The following is a 22,410-nucleotide window of genomic DNA, read 5'->3' on the forward strand; positions in this document are numbered from 1 at the left end:
CGTCAGATCTAAAGGGGAAATCGAAGCGTCCCAAAAACCCATCAAATCACTCAGGACAAGGCAGAAAATAGTGGGTGAGTGAACTTTATTTATCTGACTGTCCATAAAATGAATTTTCGAAAAAAAACATCACGATTTGAAGTTTTTATGCAACATTTTCCTCGATTAGTTGAATCGGCCGTTACAACTGTCTCAAAATAACGTGACGTCACGCGCTCTCGCATCTTTAGGGTTGTCTGCCTGTGGTTGAAGGCGCCAGACAGAGTAAAATCCAGCCTCGTTCCCAGGCCTTTAAGTGCTTAATCGCAAGAAGCCTGAGACTTCTTCCCGATCCACTCGACCGGTGACGTCACGCGAGGACGACTGAGAACGAGGCTAAATACATTCTAAATAAGTCTCACTTTCACGAGGGAGATGGGTTAAGGTACGAGTAAACTGACGATTTTTGAGGGTTGTTCCACCTTCAAGTGAAACCTTCTTTGGGTGGGGGAGGAAAGAGTTGGGGTTGTTGGCCCGGTGAAACACGAAAGCGCGCGCAAAAATAGGCCTTTTTCGATATATTAAAATTCAGCTTAAAAGTGAGGCAGTGAGGACAAAGACAAAGGAAAGTGATATGGAAATATTTTTCACATTCATTCCAACGTGTTTCTATTGTTTTGTCCTCATTTCCTCACTATCAAGCTAAATATTTGATATTTCAAAAATGGCCTATTGCAATAAGCTATAGCGCACGTAACGAGAAACTAGCACGACAAGAACTGGCACCATGTTAGCGGCCTTCACACTGGACAACGAGAACGATTACGAGTTTTCTGTACTGGGCAAGCGCATTTCAGTCAAAGAACGAAAATGTTCGAAATGCGCGTGCTCAGAACTGAAAACTCATCCTCGCGCTCCAATCTGAAGGTCGCTATTATCTGCTGTGCAACAACTTACACAAGTACACTTCAGCCACAAGTGTCAAGTTTAATCTGTGATAGGTCACCGGTAAATTCTTAAGTTACGAATGGAAAGACAAAACTGCGTTACTGCGAAAACCAATAGTGCTTCCAGTTCCTCAAATCTACTCGCTCAATGATCCGGTGGGATGTCCAAATCTTGAACCAAGAAAAGCATAGCGAGAACTTTATCATTTCAAAAGGATGACTAAGATCAAACGAACTAAGGGGTCCCACTTATTTTCTCTTTGACTGCACCTGACGTCAAAGCGGCCATGTTGGCTGAGAGAACAACAGGGAACTTTGACTCTATTATTATGCAAAACGTGAGCTACATTTTCCTATTGTTTTGCACCAAAATGGCCGTCTTATCACGTGAGTGCGATGAAAGAACACAAAGCAGGACAATACGATTTCGAGTTTCATTTGACCAGGTATATTCCGATAAATTCCGACTCGAAACCTGCGCATGCTCAGAACGAAAAACTCATATTCTCAGTCGAATCTGAGTGTTGCTTGCAGTGCCGGTACACAACAACGTACAAAGGAGAAAAATGCTTTTACATCTGTTTTCACTGCAGAACGAGTTTCTTCATGCTCTTGCGTGCGGTCCCGTCGATGAGCGCTTTTGTCCTTTTATCCAAGTTAAGGAAGCCTAGAGCAGTTTCCCATCGACGAGTAGAATCCATATTTGTATGAGTGCCACTCTAGGAGAGACAGGGATAACGCACCTGGCAGTTTGAGAGCAAACGAGTTGTGAATGCCACAAAACTAAGTCGCGTTTGATTAACCACTTTTCAACAAAGTGTGCACCGGTTCTTGTACGAGGACCTTCGCTTGGAATTCGTTTTCTGATGAGTTCAATTAACTTGTGACACATGCATTATACGTGGTCTCCATGGCGACAACAACGCTTTTAGCACGCGTCATTGTAATGCATTGGAAGCCACAACATTATTGAAAGTAAAAGGCCCTACATTGAATAACAATGTCATTAACAACCACTTATATTTGCCCAACAATGTTGAGCTGGTCTATAAGCAGTCTGACGCAGTTTTTTTCTTTGGGATTTTTCATACAAAGCCGTCAGCAAGAAGAGATTAGAAAACCCTTGCTCCAGGAGAAGATTGAAACCAGATCAGTAAAGACTTACTCGAGATGGAATAAATACGGCTTTGCCCACTTACTGAAAACAATACCATCGTCGGGTGTTCTCACTAAAATTTTTATAAATGACTGTTTAACCGATCTCAAAGAAATCAAGTGTCGGGAAGATAACTTTTTTTGCCAATGCGTGTAGTTAATCGTCATCTGCATCAGATGTTGTTTCTCTTCCTCTCCCCTCCCCTGTGGAACGAGAGTTGGCATTGCTGTTTTCATCCGGGACCTCACATCGATCTTTCACCGAGTCATCGTCGTCTTCGACCTCAGTCCCCTTAAGTTCATCATCGTGCTCGGTTTTGCCTCCCCCTTCGTCATCTGCATTGTGGTCTTCATCCGCTGATTTTCCTTCAGAGTCCTTATCTTGACCGCGCTTGAGGGCCTGGATGCGACGATCAATGGCGGTCCACAGGCGCTGAATGTCATTCGGTGCAGCCTCAAAAGCAAAAACAAAAAACGGGTTATTTTCGTTACAGACATCGCTCAGAGGGTGTACTTTAGATTCAATCACATTCACAACCTCGTCCGTCAATTGACACATGTCAATTATGTTTCACCAGATTGAGCCAAAGCCTCTGACGTGCTGCTATTCATAAATTTAACGTGTTTTGATCTGCTCAAGTACACATTCAAGGGGGATAACACTAGACTTGCGATCGCATTCCGGCTTCACTAAAGATACCTCATTTCTAAGGTTACAGTACTCAACTGAAATAAACACCGTTCTAATTTAGAATAGAAGTCGGGCATGCATACTTAAAACCTTCTGGCGTTCCTAGTATGAGCCCACCTACTCAAACAGAAATCTTACCATTATGAGGTAAATTTTGATATTATTCTCGCTGTCCATGGCAGTGATCCGCAAACTCTTTTCGTTGCCCTTCTCCAGTGTCATGCTTGGCCAAAGCTTCGTATTAAGGACAACCCGTAAACTCCCTTGCGTTCGCATCACTGAAACAGGAATGGGTTTTAACTCTTTGACTCCCAGAAGTGATCAGTATGTCAATTCGCCTCACAATTTCAATTAAATATCAGTCACACAGGTATTTAGAATAAAGATTTTTATCAGCGTTTGAGGTGTGAACTTGATATAACACCAACTTCTCATGCCTACCGAACGAAAAAATCTATGGTACTAGTTAGGAGAATGAACGTTTCGATCTTGGGAACGGAGAAGGTCCGTTCCTGCTGGAGAATAACTTTTAAGAGAAGGAAATAGTGTTTGAAAATCAAATTTGTAACGTCTTCAAATCAAGTGTTTGTAACTGAAACAAAAAAATATTTCACTCATGAATTTCACGGGCGCCGCCATCTTGAATATTTGGGACTTGTTTGAGTTACCTAATTGTTCTCACATAAAGAGCTTTTCTGTGAAAATAATTGGCCAACCATAGCACGTCTCAAGTTTTCAGAACAGCTCTATACACTGTTGTTTTCGATGAGCGAATACGAAAGAATTAAATGGATCAAACTCAGTCGTGTCTATTGTCTGAGACCAGTTAGATTACTGACTATCTCAATAGTCCATTATTTACAGTTGTGTGCTTAGTTACCTGGCCTATGAATGAAATTGAGGCTGGAGTTAACCTTGTTTTGATAGAAACCACTGCTTTTCTTATGTAAATTTTCCTAATTAGCATAATAACAACATCATTAACATAAGAAAAGGAGGAGGTCTGTATCATAACAAGGTCAACACCAGCCTCACTTTCATTTACAGGCCACGTAACTAAGCACACAACTGTAAAGAGGTCTATTCCAAACAGGAAAAGTTGCCACCATAACTTGGAACTTGCTGTATAAAAAATAGATGCGTTTTCACTTATGCCGGAAGCCTGACATTTTACGTTAGCTCATCTTAAACTAAACGCGTTAAAAGATACGCCCACAAGCCTTGACGGTAACCAAGGGGAAGGAAACCTTACCAAGCCTTGACTGAAAGATGCCTTCAGTCGTTGATTGACACATGTCGTTCAATCTTAGAACTCCCCTGCCTTTTTCCCTCCAAGAATGCGTCACGGTATCGAACACAAACAAGCGGCAGTTGCTCTGCAAATAACAAAACAAAACAACACAAATTTGGGACACAGTGTTGAAATCAAGTCAAATCATTCTGCTAATATCAAATCGTAAGTTGGCAGAGAACAAACAAACTCAACCTACATGTGACGCCATTTCTGGGAATCGAACCCGGGCGGGCCACGTTGGTTGGAGCTCTTACCACGACACGCCATCCCCTCTTCCTCTTTAAACCATAGTTAATGCATGGGATGATGGTTATGAAACTCGACAAGTCTTTTTCTTTCATGTTTTTGTCTGTATTTTAGGCCTTGACGGTGCACAAAACACACCTTTTTTTCGAAAAGATAACCAATCGAATCCTTCTATTAAATTATGCACACCTAATTTGCGAACCTGTGCGAAGCAAAAACAAAATATTGTGCACATTCACGGTCAATTCAACATCGATTGCGACAACAGGGTTCTCGCTTTTCAAGGTTTTAACGTTTCATAAACAGTCCCTGATTAACTATGCTTAAACTGCCAAAATGGGATCAGTGTAGCTCTATTTGACTGACTTTTCAAGGTTTAAACGTTTCATAAACAGTCCCTGATTAACTATGTTTAAACTGCCAAAATGGGATCAGTGTAGCTCTATTTGACTGAAAGGAGTTTCTCTAGTTCATGAAATGCAGGAGCATAAATTATCAAGATCATTTCCTGAAAGCTCCAGAAATTTTACTTCAAACTTTTTAGAGATAGAATTGTTATTGTGTGGACACGGGTGCTCGGTACGTCAACTAAATCGTGATGTTATCGCTCTACTGTCAGTAAGCCTCTGTAGATGTCATTTACTGTGACGACTATGAAGCCAACTATCTAAGCTATCAAGCCAACTGGGAGCTAATCAATTGCCAGTTCGTACTAGAATACTTGATAGAAGAGTAATGAGAGGTAACGTGTAAATTGCCTTGGTATTTTGTATTATCAATTGATCTCGTCAAGTGGACTTGACCTCGGCTTTTAGCCTCTGTTGATTTTCCTTGCCATTAAATTCCGTATATCGAAAACCACATACATTAACTTCATGTAGAGAGACCAGAAGAAAGATGGGCGCTGACCAGTTCACATGCGGTTGCCAAAAGAAAGATGGAGTGGATCACACTGAATATCATCCTTTAGGATCAGAAAAGCATTACCTGGAGCCTTGCCCAGTCTACTGGTTAGCAGACTTTTCAATTCGCTCAGACAAAGGGCTAATGCTCGAAACGTCAGCTTTCAAATTTCTCTACGGTGGTCAATTTACCGTATCGACCCGGCCCCAGTTGTTCGAAGGGTGGATAGCGCTATCCACTGGAGAACTCAATTGATTTTTATCCGCTGGATAGAGCGAGTTTCAATTGAGTGTCGTAAAACCAAAACCAAAGTAATTACTTTGGTAAATCAAAAAGGACTGAGACAATCCGGCAAACCAATCAAAACTCGAAGTAATTACACGTAGCCGACACAAAGCGCGGGAAAATGTGCACGCGCGAGCCACGATTGGTTTTGGTTTCACCTCTGATTGGTTGAAAAATGGCGCGAGAACTTTAAACCAATCACTGAGTGAAGTAATCATAAACCAAAGTAATTATCTAATTGCTTTCGACACTCAATTGAAAACCGCTCTATTGATTTATCCAGCGGATAGCGTTATCCACCTTTTGAACAACCGAGGACCGGTCGATAAACCCATTTCTGTGTTGGCTAGCAGCTGACTTTCATTAAAACAATCCGGATTTACCGCAGCACTTAACCAATATTTACCTGCAAAACATTCCTTTCCTCTTCCTCTCCAGTCACTACTGTCACGCGAGCTGGTTGTGCTTTAGGAGGACTCATGTGCTCTTGATACTCCATGGCCGCCTCAGCAAGTGACTTGTGGGGTTTTTCGTGAGTGGGAGAACTGGGCCCAGGGGAGTCTGAACAGGAATGCGCTACTTCTGCAAGCGATTTTGGCTCTTCACCTAAAAAGACACAGTTATAGAGGCTACCTCAGGGCTTGAAATTGGCGGAAAAATCCAGTCGCAATTTGTGACAAGATACGAAAGTGTAGTCGCAATTTCGCAAATCGTCGAGCTGCATTGTTGTCAGCGGTGTAGCAAAACAAAATATGAGCCCACAATACTTGTGTTGAAAGAAACCACTGAAAATGGCGAATGATATCAAAGGAATGGAGTTGTGCACGTAACATCGCAGCTAATCAGCGAAACTACGCAGCAATTACGCTATCTTCAGATTGAAAGAAAACTCAAGGCGAGAAACAAAATAATGTCGTCATTTCTTCATTTATTTTAGCAAAAAGAGCAGCAAAGTAGCAACTGCTAACCCTTTTGTTTCGAAAGAGCGAAGACGAAAACAAGTCGCAAATTTGCGACTTTTCCAGTTAATTTAGTCCAGGTATGACAGTTTTTCATGCATTCGGTGGCTTTTACCCTGGAAAGCGGGGAGGAAGGGGGGGAGGGGGGGGGGTGTACTTCCTATTAATGGCCTAACGGGGATGTGCCGCTGGATCGGGTAGCATTTTCACGACTGAATTGACTATAATGAGGTTGCGTTTTCAACAGAGTTCCGGACAGCGTTACTAGAATGGGGTCGCAAATTGACGGAATTTTGGGGGTGAGAAAATTCGGGCTAGTGGGATTTACAAATGGAAAATTCGTGGTAAAAAAAAGTTGTTACATAAAGAACTGTAGCGCTGTCAATTTAATATTTACTAGTCGCATTACATTCCGTCTTGAAATTACAACAAAAAGCTATACATATATGTAAGGTTTATGCATAAACAGAAAGTGACTAAGCTGGGGTCGCTAAAATTACATTTACCCAAATGTGACTAAGATGGGGTCTATAATTGGCCATAAAATAGACTATAAAGGGGAAGGGGTTCTGAGAGACCAGTGGCACATACCCAGCGAAAATCTACCCAAGTTACCCGTCCCCTCCCCCTTCCTGGCTTTTACGCAAGTTACAGCCTCTATTTTTTTCCAAACGTTTGCTTGGGACAAAATCTTAACTTAAGAATCTACTATAGACCAAATGATTTGGTCTATTCTTGGCTTGCACGTGACGTTACAGAAAAATGAAATACAAAACTAAAGAGCCTTTTGAGTTTTTATCTTGATCAGCTACAAGAGGTTTTAAAAATATATCTGTTTGCATCTTTTCAGCTCGATACCGTGCTTCGTTTCGAAAATAGAGCAGTTTGAATTTCAGAGTTTTTCACAGTGCGTGACATGTTGACGGCCTTCGAAAAACATGCCAGTTGCATAAAAACATCGATTTCCCTTTGTGGCCTAAACAGCCAATATACTAGGAGACGTGTCTATACGAATGTTTGCTAGCTCATTATACAGCAGAAAGTGTTAAAGACAGCCAAACTAAATTCCAGTTGGTGTACTTCAGCTGTACACCAACATGGCGCCTCCATACTAAACTCTACAAATTTGAGTAATATATTTTGCCGAATAACTCAAGCACGGAATATCGCACAGCCCTGAGACTTGGACCTGTTATTCCTCTTCTATAACATTCCATTTCATGACTGAATTTCTTGAATGGTAAGCGAATTTATGTTTTCACTTGCGTGACGTGCAACCCAAGACTTGCAGTTGCAGGGCTTTCGTGAAGATTTTGCTCAGGAGGCTTGTAAAGTAACCGAAAAGGATGAAAACAGCTGGGAAAAATCATGTCAAATAATGTGGAACAACCTGTGTTGTGAATTCTGGAGGCAACGTCATTGGTTGTGGGCTTCTCTTCAGCAGTATCACTAACAGCTGATTCCTGGCTACTACTATCAGCAGAGAACTAAAAAGATATAGAAATTATTATCAATCAACATATGCTACTGAAATCATTTCAGCTACAATTACAGTTACATTGTACAAGGCTTTTGGGATTCCCCTCTACATTTATGCAGCATGATTTTGACAATTTTCTACAGTTTTATATACAATCTACAATCAAGAACAATACAGAAAAAACCCGCACAAAAAAGAACAAGTGGATTAAGAACCTCCACACTGATATTTGGTAAAAAGAACACCACATATATTGGAACCCATTCAGCCTGATAAATTCAACTGGTTCTTATATAATTATAAGGAAATGCTGCGTACCAGTTGGATTAAAAACTACTGGCTCGGGATAACCATGTCATTCTAAAATCAATTTTCTCCACTGGATTTTTGTGTGCTCTTTGTCCTTTAATTGTTATAGCACAGTGAAAGTAAAACACAGCAAGTATTCTCTGCAAAATTACAAATGTATAAATCAAATTGTTTTTCTTGACAATGCAAAGAATTGATAAAGCCGTATCAGTTGTGCAATACAGTGTATAATTTTCAGAAACAATTTAAGAACAGCTTGAGGCTGCTTTTTCAATAAGTACCCAATATATAAGAACGGCATCAGCCCGAAATTGAAAAAACATAGGTTCTTTTATGCGGGTTTTTACTGTTTAGGGAAGGAGCGTGGAGCCACCTCATCAGATGGATTAAAAAAAAACCGGCACACTTACTTCTGACAAATCAATTTCTTCAAGGAAAGAAAGAAGCAAACGTCCTGTTAAAATAGTTCTGTTTTACGAGTCCACCCTAGTTCAAGTATGACAGTCGATAATTGGATTTTTTGACAACTATGACCTTAAAAATTTGGTATAGGGAAAAGTCAATTCATTGCTATGATATAGACAAATAAGACTTATAACCACTCAGGTTGTTCCACACATTGTCTTATTCTTAAAATGTTTGCCTTGTAAATGTTATTAAAATAGAAATGGCCATACTGCAATTATATAATAATAAAACTAATACTAATGAAAATTAAAGGTATGGCCATAGGAAAAAAAATAAGACAGGAATGTATGCATGTAATATTTTGTACGTTTTTCACCTATAAATTTTATAAAGAAAGCAACCCTTACCATAACTCTATCACTCATGTTTTGTCCAAAAACAAATGATCCACTTGCTGCTTTCACAGTGGATCTGAAAATTACAGTTAAGTGTTTTAAACAACAAAGCAGGGAAAATGCATTTTTTAAAACACGAAATGACACGTTAATTTTCTTACAATTGAGAAGACCTAAGAGTCGATGACTTTTCATCATGTGATGAGCATCTATGCTTTTTTGGTGGGGGTGGGATGGATAGGGGTGGCTGGAGGATGGAAGAGGGGTGGTTGGTGGTCGTTATTTTTGTTTAATCTTTAATCTCTTTGGCTTTTTTTTCGATTTTGTCAGAACTAATGAAAAGAATAACTTTTAGGCTTCCAATCAGTTAGCTTCAGTAGTTTCAAGAACAAATAAGAAGTTCAACTGCAGGTTGCCAAGTGTCATTGATGATTCAAGTACATTACAGTACTACACTCTTCTCTTAAATATTGAGTTTGAGAAACGACAAGGCCACAAAACAATAATACCATTGGTTAGAAGGGGAAAAAGAATGTGTGCTGCATGTGAAGCACGCATTTTAGCACATGTTAATTAATTCTTTGGACGTGCTCCGTATAGCAACAACGTGAAACCACCAAATTTAAGGTTTTTATGACAACGCGAGCGCATAAATGCGAACCTTTTATTCTCTATTCTTACTCTGAAACTGCTTATACCAATTTACTTTTAGGATACAGTTACAAGTTTCCTTGACAATCATTGCCTTTGTAAATGAGGAATAAGTTTAGCCTGTGCCTGCAATACTTGTTATTCAGCGACTAAATATAAAATAATGTTTCAGTCCCTAGCTCATTGAAGCTTGTTCCAGACCAACATGCTTTTGTATATTTTGACAGCAATGAACATGAACGTGATACTGGGAACTAATCTCCTTAATAATCCTCGGCACATTTTCTACGTCGTCCATTTACACGAACACAATACATCCTTGACAATTTTTCCTTGCCAAGGACAAATTATTGTCAATTTTACCCTGTTTTAAACGAGCAATTTTTCCTTAACAAGGAAACCCTGCTGGTGTAAACAGGGCTTACTTATGTGACTGAAACACCAAAAATTTGTGGATCTGAACCAGAAATCAGCCAGAGCATAAACTATATGCAGCCTTTTGTTTCCTTCAGATCAAGTTTACTTACTCCTTTCCCAGAGAAAGAAACTCTTCAAAGTAATTTTTGGATGATGCTCCAATTATTCCTTCTAAATTTTGTCCTGGAGCAGACTCGTGTGAGCGTTGCGAGGTATCTGTGCTCTGTTGTGCCACAGAGGAATCGCTACTGGAAATTCCGAATGTCTGAAAAATATTCATAGGTGACGATTCAGAAGGCAACCCTACATTATTCACATCACAAAACATTAACGTTAGAGTGAGGCAATCATTAAATAACAGGATTATAAAAATTAACAAAGATCAACACAAGCCTTTGCATAAAAGTCTCAAATGCTTTTATTACTTGTTTTAATTCTCAATCTATTTTGATAAATCTCTGAATGCACATTTGCAGGAAACGTGAGTTTTCAAGTTCATTCCTATCATCTGTCCGAGAAAACCACTTATGTCCAGGATGCAGTAAACCCTTCACAGTCCATTTTGGATTGATTTAATACATGTATTATTGCATTGTCAACAATAATGGACAAACAACAATAACAACACTTGGGGGTGGGGGTGGGGGTACAAGAAGAAATCACTTGTCACAGAAAGGAAGCAACACAACTTAGGTACAATGTACCACAAAAATATGATAAAACGACCCTCCCATATTATTGACCATCAGCTATAAAGACCATAATCTTATTCATGAGTCTTACCTTTGGAATTGGTGAAGTTGTTGCATTTCTGTCATCTGAAAAATTGAAGAAATAAAAAAAAATATCTATATTATTTGAAGGCTGTGAATTCACTGGCAAAACTAGCAACTGAATTCTTATACCCATCAGTTGCCCTTCTTTCGGTCTTCAATCAATATAACAACAGTACATGTAAATAAAACAATACAATTTGCATATACTTAATTGACCACTCCCCATGGGACCTTTTCAGGGCCAATAACAAAATCAATAAAACAACACCAGGTGATCTGGTGACGTAATTCGGAGGACTGGGAAGAAACATTTTAACGCCGTATCCCACAACCGTGCACGGCCTTGAATGTTATTTTCGCATTCAACATTGCAGAGGCGAGGTTAGATCTCGTCGTCGTTTCTACTTGAATGTTCATTCAGTAACAGTAAATTTGGGAGACACGGAATGATCTGTTGAGTTTTGGCGATGAAAATACTGCAGGAAATTTGGAAACAAGACCTAAGGCCGCACGTGGTTGTGGAATACGGCATTAAAATGTTTTTTCCCAGTCCTCCAAATTACATCACCAGATCACCTGGCAACAACGACAACTATTAAGAATCCCAACTGGCCGGAAGCAAACCAGCTGGCCATTACCAGAGCAGGCGCAAAGTTGAACAAGGGACTACCACAATCAAATTTAATAAGTGGACACCTGACAGGTCTTGAACCAGGGATCTTGGCATCTCAAGGCATGCACCCTAACCAACGGGCCACACTGCCTCTTCTTGTCTACCCGCAAATATGCCAAATCATGTCATGTCACTTGTTTAATTCACCTCCTGATCCATACTTAGTAATCTCACATGTCTCTCAATCTGTTGCTTTCTCACTCTCATAAAATACTACTACTACTAATAATAATAATATTATTATTATTGTAAATATTAATAATAACATAATAATAATAATAATAATAATAATAAATGGAAGAGTAACCAATTTTTGGAGACATATTCATGACAAAAAGTGCTCTCTGGTTAAAATATAATTATATGTGTATTTCTTTTATATATAAAAACATAAGCTTCCGGCTTCCGAACAAAAGCCTTTAAAAACTAAGATGTAAATGCGCGAGATGGAAATATATACAAAATGGAAAAAAATTGTAAAACTGGTGAAAGGGAAAAATGCACTAATCTAAAAGAATAGAGTATTGCTTTGGCAAAGGCTTGGAGTTATTGTTGGGTTCATTAGTGTTAGCAGTGTGCCAAGATTCCATTTAGTTCTTGGGATTCGGAAGTGTCCCTCGTCAATTACTGTGGCATTGTTGAAATCAATAGAATGATTGTCACGCCAAGCATGAGATGCAATAATAGAGCCAGTTTTACATAGTTTTACATTACGAATGTGTTCATTTTTCCTTGTTGAAAAACAACTTCCAGTCTCACAAATGTTGCTCCAGGAACATGCAATCGGCGCAAGGGATTTTATACACCACATTGGTTTGAATTTCAATAGGAGGCCTAAACTTGGGGGATGGGAATTCTTGTTGCAAAGTCTTGTGAGGTCTAGTAACAACGTTAATTCCATTCTTTCGAAGAAGACGTGTGAGAGGGTTCTGTGACACCACGAACATAAGGAAGGCAGGCCATAACAATAATAATAATAACAACAACAACAACAACAACAATAATAATAATAATAATAATAATAATAATAATAATAGTAGTAGTAGTAGTAGGTGCATTGGGTTCAGTGTCAAAGAGGCTAGCAGGCCACTTGGAGCAACTAGGAATTAAGGACTGAACAAGAAGGATGCAAATCATATCCTGAGAAAAGTGCTAGCCTGTTCCAGGCTTCCACATAGTAGGGAAAGAGAAAAAAAATGAGTGCGAAAAGTGAGCCCCCAATCTCTTTTCCCACGCAGTTGTTTTTGTTTTCCAGACTATCTGGGAGCCTGAAACAAGCTAGAAAAGTGCTGGAAGTCTGAGGTCTTGGGATGAGACTTGACTGGATATTTCTCCCAGGGAAAAACCCTGTGCTTAATTCTACATAATAATAATCATCATCATCATCATCATCATCATCATCATCATCATTATTATTATTATTTGTGTTATTTATTACATTGCATCATTATAATATCCCTTATTATCCAACTGTATCAATTATTGTACCGTGCAGAAAATGAACAAAACAAGTACAAATATTCCACGGTATGGTTCAGTTAGTTATTGTACACTTGGTTATTGTACAGTAGAGAATGGGTTTGACTAGTTTACGTGCCGACGTTGCCTCACGGTTGTCATGGGCAAATCATTCTGTCCAACATTCTTGGATGTTTACAATTCATTAATTTTGCTAAACATTTAGTGCAAAAAAAGTAGGATAATAAATAGCTTATAAGATGTTTCGTGTGTAGTAGCACTAAGTATATCTACTCATTGTTTGTATTTTGACTCGACCTAGCAGGCTTGTTAAAATACAACACAACTCATAAAAATACTCAGAGATACTGCACACCAAAACATCTAATAAGACAATAATTATTATAACTTAATCTCATATTCTTAGTGACTTAAATAATCTACAAATAAACTATACTGCACATGCAAATCGTGACTGCTCAGACCTTCAGACCAATAAGCATCAATAACTGAATGTTAATTGTCAGGCAATTTTCTTTAGTCACGTGATAATTTTCAAACCATAATTTTTTTGATTTCTGCATAAAACAAGCCAGTGAAATTTACAACTCATGGCCTTCGAATTTCTCAACCAGAAATTTTGGGCAATAACTTGACTTGATTTGTGTTAATTGTTAATTTCAATTTACAGTGTCCACAATTAGTGCTTCAGCGCTAGAATGACTAGACACTTGAATAAAGTTCCTTCCTTTCCTTTCCTAACTAAGAAAATAAGAGTTTCTGCAAGGTCAGAAGAACATCATGATGGGTCAGGCAAAATGAAACTTTTTATGATGTATAATCCAAATGGATGAATCTAATCTTACTTTTGGAAGATGAAGTTGCCAAGTTCTTGGCAACATCTGACAGAATGGATGGCTTGAAAAGGAGCTTCTGTGGTTTAATTTCTGTTGAAGAACCAAAAAATCACAACCCATAATTTAAAGCAAGAAATTATGAAAATCGTGTAGTAATAACTTTTAAACAGCTGGTTGGCAATTCTTGAAACAAAAGAAAAACTAACCTTTATCTATAACAAGTTAACACTGTGTTGCCGCTTACTGACTGTATATTACCTTCAAAACTTTTCTCATCAACCTTTGCTGCCTTTTTTACTGGAGACAAACAAGTGGCTGTAAAATATTAAAGGCAAATGATAAACTATGCCAAACACAAGGATTTTACAAGTCCACAAACTGGCAATAACATAAAGGTTCATAATACATACATTTTATGTATTGTGTTTGTTGTTAGTAATTTGATCGCTTATGTATTGTGTCTGTTATTAGTAATTTGTTATTAGTCTGTTATTCGTAATTTGTAATATCAGTAATGTAAATATTGTATGTATATATTTTTTTCAAATAAATGTTAAAAAAAAAAAAAAAAAAAAAAAAATCGAGAATAGACCATCGTGGGTCCAAATTCCTGCTAGTTCCTGCTACAGTGCAGACCAGAAATATGCGTCCTATGGAGACGCAAAATGCACGCGCGTTTTTTGCGCACACACGTTTTTAAATGCGCGTTTCCAAACGCGCATTTGATGCGCGTTTTTTCTTTTGTTATGCAAACTCGTATCGTAGATGTGATGTTCATTGTTCCACGAAACAATAGACAGACGATAAAATGAATATTTAATTTCTGTGATCAACTTACCAGAACATTTGAATTGAAGAGCTGTGTCAACTGATCATTGTGAGTTTTCGAAACGAACCTACAAAGTTTTAAATTCTTTCGACATTCACTGAATGAAAAATAATAAAACTCTGTTGTCATCCTGCAGCTGACCACTGATAGTTAAGTTATTTTGACCTTTCTGTTGCCGAAACTGCAGTTTGGATCGTTGTCATAGAAAATGCCAGACAACGGAGAAAATAATTATGTAGACGTACAGCTTCTGACCTTTCCGCCAATTCTTCGCAATAAAAGTGCTTTGCCGAAAATTTGTCGAGCTTAAGAATTTCGGGAAAAAAATAAAACAGCGATACTGATCATGAGGAGTTTTTGTAACATCCCAAGTTTTTCGCGAACGTCAAATACTGAGAATGGCGCCACAGAAGTCGTCATGAGATAACTGCTTTTAGGCTCCGACAAGTAAACATTTGGTTCCAGGCTCTCAAACAAAAGAAGACGACATTAGGGCCGGCGTTTTTTGTCACACAGGGTTTCACTCCGTATGCTTCCAGCCAACCCCGCGTTAATTCTCCTCCGTAAAGCTTAACTAAAGAAAGAAATTGGTGCAGAAGATATCTTAAAGGGGAGATTTTTCAACTCCGAGCGCATTCCAATGAATCTTGCTGAAGTAATACAGCTTCAATTCGCAAAAGGACACAATGCCGAGACGCCTTTTGAATGTCACGCACGCATTACAAAAATTATTTTGAAATATTCGAGAAAGTACCAGTATTACAGATGGCGTAAGTAAGTTTTGTTTGTGAATGAATATACTCCTTATTTCGTTGATTTTACTGCATTTCACTCCGCCGTTCGTCCAAGTGTTGCTCTTAGCGATACTTGTTGTTGATCGACTAACTTTACTGACCGTCGATTTCTGTTGGGAAAACCGATGTCTTTCAAATTGAAAATAGTCCTGTTTTACGTTTTAATCACAGGAAAATATTTATTCCCCTCATTATGTCATTTGTTGATGCAGCGAGAAGTGAAAGTAATTTTCAAATGTCTGAAATTAAATGTGAGGCGGAAGCGAGTGCATTGTTGACTCGAATTTCACTTGGAAGCACGCGTTATTTGAAATCAAACACTTCACTGTTAACATAGCCATTGTCTTGCGCTGAAACTAACAATAAAACTTAAACAATGAAAAGACAATGGGCCAACTCATACATACTAATTATCTTTGATGAGTGCGCGTTTTTGATGCGCGTGTTACAAACACAGACGCGTGTGCGCAATTTTCGTATGCTCGTTTCGCACGCGTTTTTTGGGACGCATATTTCTGGTCTGCACTGTAGTTCTGCCAAGTTTACATGGTTTGCACGGCACTGAAAAAGTGAAATTCTGGCTGACAATGCTGACATATGTTTGCTTTGGATGGGCAGAAATTTTATAATTATATTATTTAGGTGCAACTTAAACTGAGACACACACATGACCACAAACTGTAAGAACAGAAAACTATCACAGTTATTACAGCATGTGTGAACTTAACTTGACAAGTGGATTTTCTTGTGATTATAAATGCCTGGCATACACTGTCAATTTACCTTCTTCTGGTTCGGAAATATCATCCTCATCTTTCTCCTCCTGTTCAGCAGCTCTCTGTTAATATAAAATACATACTTTAATAACTACTATTGTTTATTAATTAATACAGTATTATTTTGCAATCTTCCACCATTGTGGTGATAATGAAGATGTGGCGGTAGGGGTTGACATTAGTGTGCTCTTAATAATGCCAGACCAAAACACCAAGGACTCCACCCCCTCTGTCAAGTTTTATGAGCAAGGGTTGTGAGACAAGGCCTATAGTTTACCGTTCCTATCCCAGAAGACTTGAAAGGCTAACAATTCACCTGGATGTACATGTAATTACAATGGGAGCACTTTATCCTCAGTTAATGGCCCAGCTGGGGTTGGGACCCACAAACCTCCATAGGCCACTTTCAAAAATACATGTACCATAATCAGGGCTCGAAATTAATGAAAAAAATCCAGTTGGAATTTTGCGACAAGACAGGAAAATTAAGTCACAACTTCGCAAATGTTAGTCGTAAAATTGTCGTGCTGCATTGATTTGTCAGCAGTTTAGCAATTTGAAAACAAAGTATGAGCCCCCAATACGTGTGCGTAAAGAAACCACTGAATTTAATGGCAAATTATCGAAGCAATAGGGTTGTGCACGTAACATTGCAGCCAAATTACCCTCCAATTACGCTATCTCCAGATTAAAAATTCATGACCAGAAACAAAATAATTTTGTCATTTCTTTATTTACTTTAGCAAAAGTGCAGCAAAGTGGCAACTGCCTACCCTTTTGTTTTGAAAGAGTGAAGGTGAAAACAAGTTGCCAAGGAAAAAAATTCAGTCGCAAATGCGATTGTATTGGTTGCAATTGTGAGCCTTGACAATACTCAGTGTTTGCCCTCATTTTCTCTTGGGACTTGGTCCCAAGAGAAAATAAAAACAATGCTTGCATGTATGCAAAATTTTGAAGGGAAAACAAAGAGTGTTATGGTATTTTTGAAAAGTGGCCTATACTTAAGCAATAGAGGACCTTTTCCATGTTTACACAGCTTCAGGGCTTCTGATAGGACGCAGAAAAAAATTAAAGAATATGCCGAAATTTTTGGCCATATTATGCGTAAACATGCGATGATTATGCGGAAATTACACCGGATTATGCGGAAATTTAAACATTTATACAACTAATAATTTGGCCAATGTATTTACATGCTTATGGTAAATCAGGACTCGAAATTGCAACCAATACAGTCGCTTTTTCCCTTTGCGATTAAGATATCTGGCCGAGTTGCCAATTTGCGACCAGCATTCACAGTTAAAATAAAAGGGTTGGTAATCGGCATTTTGCCAAAACTTTTGCTAAAAGAAATAAAGCGATAAAAAAATATTTTGTTTCTTGTCATGAATTTTGTTTCAATTTGGAGATATGGAGCAAAATTGTGATGTGGTTGAACCACGATCCATTCCCTCGATCATTCACCATTTTCAGCGGTTTTTTACACATACGTATTGCGGGCTCTTTGTTTTGTACAACTTCATCGCAATGACTGTCCCTACTTTACCAGAGTTACAAATGATGCAATTTTAATTTGCAACTAGAACTTGCGGCTAAATTCTCATACCTTGTATCTTTTTTTAAAAATTTCGAGCCTAGGGTATGTTATGAAAACGGTTTAACAAGAGTCCAGGCTCATTCCCGAAAAATGAGTGGAAACTGCTTATGAACTTTCATCTTGCGAACGAAATGGCATGTTTTCTTCAATGTTCAGGAAAATAAGTGTTTTAAAATAGTCAATCTCTTTGGCTTTTGTGTTTGTGAGTGTGGTAAGCAGCTGTCTCATCACTAATATCAGGCATTTCTTCAGTTTTATGCCGAAAATATCATAATTATGCGGAGGATGCAGATTTTAGGGAATTATGCGGATCCGCATCGCCGCATCCTGTCAGATGCCATGTAGCTTCATGTAAACATGAGGGGGAGTTAAGAGAATTCAAGACCATTAAGCAAACGTCGAGAGTTTGCATAACGGTTGAGAATTCTCCCAACTCCCTGAGTAAACACAGAAAAATACTCAATGCAGCTCACCAGTTGGCAGTTTTAATGCTTCAGTATTATTTTATTCTAAGACCTAATAACCATTGTATGATAAAGTTAAACAACAAAGAAGAGGTTGATGTACCTTAATTGATGGGCTCTGCAAACAACGCAGTTGTGTTTTTGATATATGGTCAAACACCGACAAAAAATTAAGTCCATCTACTTTCTGTGCTTGGCTTACATGAATGTCCAATTCAATTTTTGTGCCTGGCTTATACAAGTTCCTACTAACCTTTTGGACTCATGAGCCCAACGCACCTCAGTTGGTAGAGTATTAAATTGCATGAGCATTGCAGAGGTCTCATTGGATGGGGAAATGGAGCGACTTAGAGCAAAAAATATTGCGATTTGAGAATAAATTGCACTGCTGAGAGGCAATCAGATTGCAAGGATCACCAGTGATTTCTAAATGGTGTCATAATGGACTTAATTTCAACATACCTTGAGTGAGATTCCACTAGACTGCAATTCTTCTGGTGCAGCGGAAGATTCGTCTAATTCCTGTTCGGAAATTGCATTCTAGGGAGAAAGCACACTGTAAATCAAATGAACAAGGTTGTATCTACAGTACCTTCAAAGTTGATTTACATGTATGTTCAAAATTACTGCATGGAAAGGAAATGTGTTCAAGCACAAGTGTGGTCTGAATCAAATAAGAAAACCTCGGTAAAATTGCAGATATCTCTAGGCGTAAAAATGCCTTAGCTCAGTCACACAATCTCACCAGAGAGTGAACTTTGACCAAGGCAAAGCTGTAACAAACACAGACACTTCCCAGCACAAACGCCTAACGTCAGCACACTGTATTGCTATCACAAATGTGCTTCAAAGGCCTCCACCAAAGAAGAGGCAAGTTGATATGGTTATCCACAACAAAACATCATGTCCTCACCCTTGACCTTACCGCCATGGGTGACCCTACCAGAAGCTTATGCTTCTGATGGGATCACTGAAGGGTTCACTGAGGCAACGCAAGCCTGTTCCACCAAAACAAGGTGACGATCTGGGCAGGGGGATCATTAAGTTATTGACTACAAACTACTTAAATTGTTGATGACAAATGTGGCTTTCTTGTTACTGAGAACTCTCTTTCTCCCATCTGTGAGCATGTCATTGATTCCTTTAAGTCTATTTCCCAGTGATACACACTATTTTTAAAGCCAGCAGCTTGACATTACTTGCCCACTGTAAACATGCACATACATGTAACAATTAAGTTCCCAGGATCCCACCAAACGTACCGGTCACCAACAACAAAACTTCTCCTACATGGAAACCCATTTCCTAACACTAACTAGATGCTTCTGTGAAGCATACACTGGCTTGCCTGTGGTACGTGCTACAGAAAATCAGAAGGCACTGAATTGTGTGGTATTGAAATACAGCATTCCAGTCTCTGAAGAATAACAAATAAAAGAGAAGCGAGAAACATTGGCTTCTGGGCTGACATGTTGATAATTCTCAAGTTCCCTCACAACTTCTTTTCACCACAAGTGTGCCCTATGAGCATCCGAAAACTTTGTAATACTAAACTTCACTGAAGTCAAGCCCTGTTTCGCGGGGTTAGTGTTGGGATGGGAGACCAAAACAATAAACTCCTCATAAAAAACAGAAACATCTGACCGAAAATACTATTAACGCTAACAAATGCGAACTCAGCAAGGTACAGATTCTGTTAGCGTGCTTTATGCAAAACAAATATTGATGAAAAAGCAAATAAATATTGATACACAGTTTTCAGAAAGAGCAGAAGGAAGTTTCCCGGACGGTCGATCGAGAATAAAATATTTACGACATGAAAACAACATTAATTTTGAACCTTGAATATAGATCGTTTTCACTGTCACGCAATAAAAAAAAAAAAATCAAAAACTATCCAGTGCAAAACGCTAAGCAATTGTTATCTTATAGAAGATAAAGAAATAAGACACTTGTCCAAGTTTTAGGCCTCTGCGTTTCCCCAAACTTCAGATATTCGTCGAAATGTTTCGCAGGCCGGAAAATAGTGTAAACATCTGGAACTGACTTTGGCTATCTAGGCGACTGATTATCACTACTGAAAAAACAAGCATTTACATAAGCACTTTTCCTAATGCTCTAACTTCTAAAAGGGCTCAAAATCATGAGATAAGTATATATTTTTCAACAAACTTGATCGTAGCTTTGTGTCACGCACCTACATAATCCTGAAATTCAAAATGCTCTGGTTTCCAAACGAAGCACGCTATTGAGCTGTGAAATTGTCAACAGATATAGATATGCCGCCTCTTATGCCTGATGAGGATAAAAACTTTGGTGGATCTTTAGTTTTAGATTTTGGAAGGTGATGACGTCACGTGAAAACGATCTATAGAATATAAAAAGTTACGATCAGCGACAAACATTTTGGGAGATTTTTGCTACGTTCAAGTAAATTGCAAAATCGAAAGTGACATGGCCGGAATTCAGCGGGCGCCGTGATTAAGTTACCGCGGCATGTTTACTCGCCAAACAGTGAAGCATCTGTGTCAAATGATGGCAAGATACCGGGTTTTTGTAAGTTTCTTTTTCTGTCAAGTGTTATAAAGTTTGACAATGAAATGAGCGAAGTCAAAACAAAGATCACAATCGCCCAACTCTTGTTTATGCAAAGTCAAAATTTACTCTCCAAGACGCGTACGACGTTATTTATCACCAGGTAATTCCATCATTTTGGAAATAGCAGCTACTTTATTATTCATCTGCGTCACAAGTTTTCACTGATTTTGGGCCTCATTTTGTTGAAACTCAAGCACGCTTCCAACAGGCCTGTGAACCCTTCCTGCTTACAGAGCAATACTAAAAAACTTCTCCCATATCACATTTGAACCTTAAGCTCGAAAATTCAATACACAACATGATATTATAATTCACAAAGGCAGAAAATACCACAGAATCCTTTTCCAGCGAAAATTTTATTGAAACAAACAACATATTTGCTCTTAGAGGCGAAAACCTCTTCCTATTTGATTGCGTGCGTGAAGACAAGAAACTCAATTGGGTCAAATTACCATGTACTTCAGGTAAATACTGCTCACTTTGATTTCGTCTCGACGGGCGATAGATTGTTGTCGAAGTCCAGTACTCGTCGCTTTTGAGATTCATGCCTAGTTTATCCAACTGACTTTCCATTATTGAGCTCCATAAGGGTATATTTTGTTTAAGGATCCACTAAAACGCCATTCGCGTTGCATGACTTTCGACGCCATTGCAGGCTAAGTTAATGATTCTACTGTGTCCACCAGAGAAATCTACACAGTTCCACCACCCTCTCGATCCTAAGAAAATACGCGCAGAAGGCCCTATACACAACGACACCACTTACCAGGGGAGTGACCGGCAAGACTTTTACCGACACGGAAAAAAAAAACAAAAAAAAACAAAAAAAAACAAAAAAAAAGAAAACAAACAAACTAAACGAAGACCTCGACTGGGTTTGCCTTATAAGGCAACCCAGTAACCAGGGTTTGAGCTAGGATTTGACCATTGGGGGACAGTTGGTCCCCTTTGCTAAAATTGGGGGGGCCATTTTCATGTTAGGGGGACGTCAATTTTTTCCGTTTTCTTATGTTCAAACAAAGAAAAAGGCAAGGCAACAAAAACATATTGTATTACCTGTTACTAGTAATTAAAAAAATTAACAGAAAGTTAAGAAAACGGTTTAAATGGCTTGCAATTTGACCATTGTTCTCTAAAAACACGACGCTGTGATGGTGTTGCTAAGTGTATTCCCCATAGTTTCCTAATTAACAGCATCCACGTGTTCTACAGTCGTTGTGTCTTAGGAGAGTTGAGGTACTAAAATTTGTACACCCTTTTTCTGATGCAAAGAGGTTTGATTTCTTAAATTTCCGACAAAAATAGCAGAACAGTGCCTCCTTTTCATAGCCCAACTATGTTTGATCTCGCAACCAAGTTTTCTGGAAAGGTCATGGTTTTGTTTGAGCTTCATCTGTTTCTTCCTCATGAAAACACTGTTCTTCTTCTGTATTTTTTTCTCTGATCAATCTTGTACGAATACGTTTTCG

At 38.6% G+C, this 22,410-nt stretch overlaps 1 protein-coding gene across 1 annotated transcript in view; it reads right to left on the reverse strand.

Moving 5' to 3' along the window:
- Positions 1-946: 946 nt before the first annotated feature.
- The window catches only part of LOC138023902 (ran-binding protein 3-like), a 22,732-nt gene continuing 1,268 nt past the window's right edge, over positions 947-22,410 (reverse strand). The window contains exons 4-15 of the mRNA XM_068870985.1: positions 18,806-18,883; positions 16,290-16,344; positions 14,142-14,198; positions 13,893-13,973; positions 10,903-10,937; positions 10,230-10,384; positions 9,064-9,127; positions 7,850-7,946; positions 5,907-6,106; positions 4,025-4,148; positions 2,911-3,050; positions 947-2,535 (exon numbers count right to left, since the gene is read on the reverse strand). Of these exons, the coding sequence (XP_068727086.1) occupies positions 2,239-2,535; positions 2,911-3,050; positions 4,025-4,148; positions 5,907-6,106; positions 7,850-7,946; positions 9,064-9,127; positions 10,230-10,384; positions 10,903-10,937; positions 13,893-13,973; positions 14,142-14,198; positions 16,290-16,344; positions 18,806-18,883 (1,383 nt within the window). The 3' untranslated portion in view covers positions 947-2,238. The remainder of the gene's footprint in view (positions 2,536-2,910; positions 3,051-4,024; positions 4,149-5,906; positions 6,107-7,849; positions 7,947-9,063; positions 9,128-10,229; positions 10,385-10,902; positions 10,938-13,892; positions 13,974-14,141; positions 14,199-16,289; positions 16,345-18,805; positions 18,884-22,410) is intronic.

Source organism: Montipora capricornis, chromosome 11 (assembly GCF_036669925.1).
Source record: "Montipora capricornis isolate CH-2021 chromosome 11, ASM3666992v2, whole genome shotgun sequence".
In the NCBI taxonomy this organism is placed as follows: Eukaryota; Metazoa; Cnidaria; class Anthozoa; order Scleractinia; family Acroporidae; genus Montipora; species Montipora capricornis.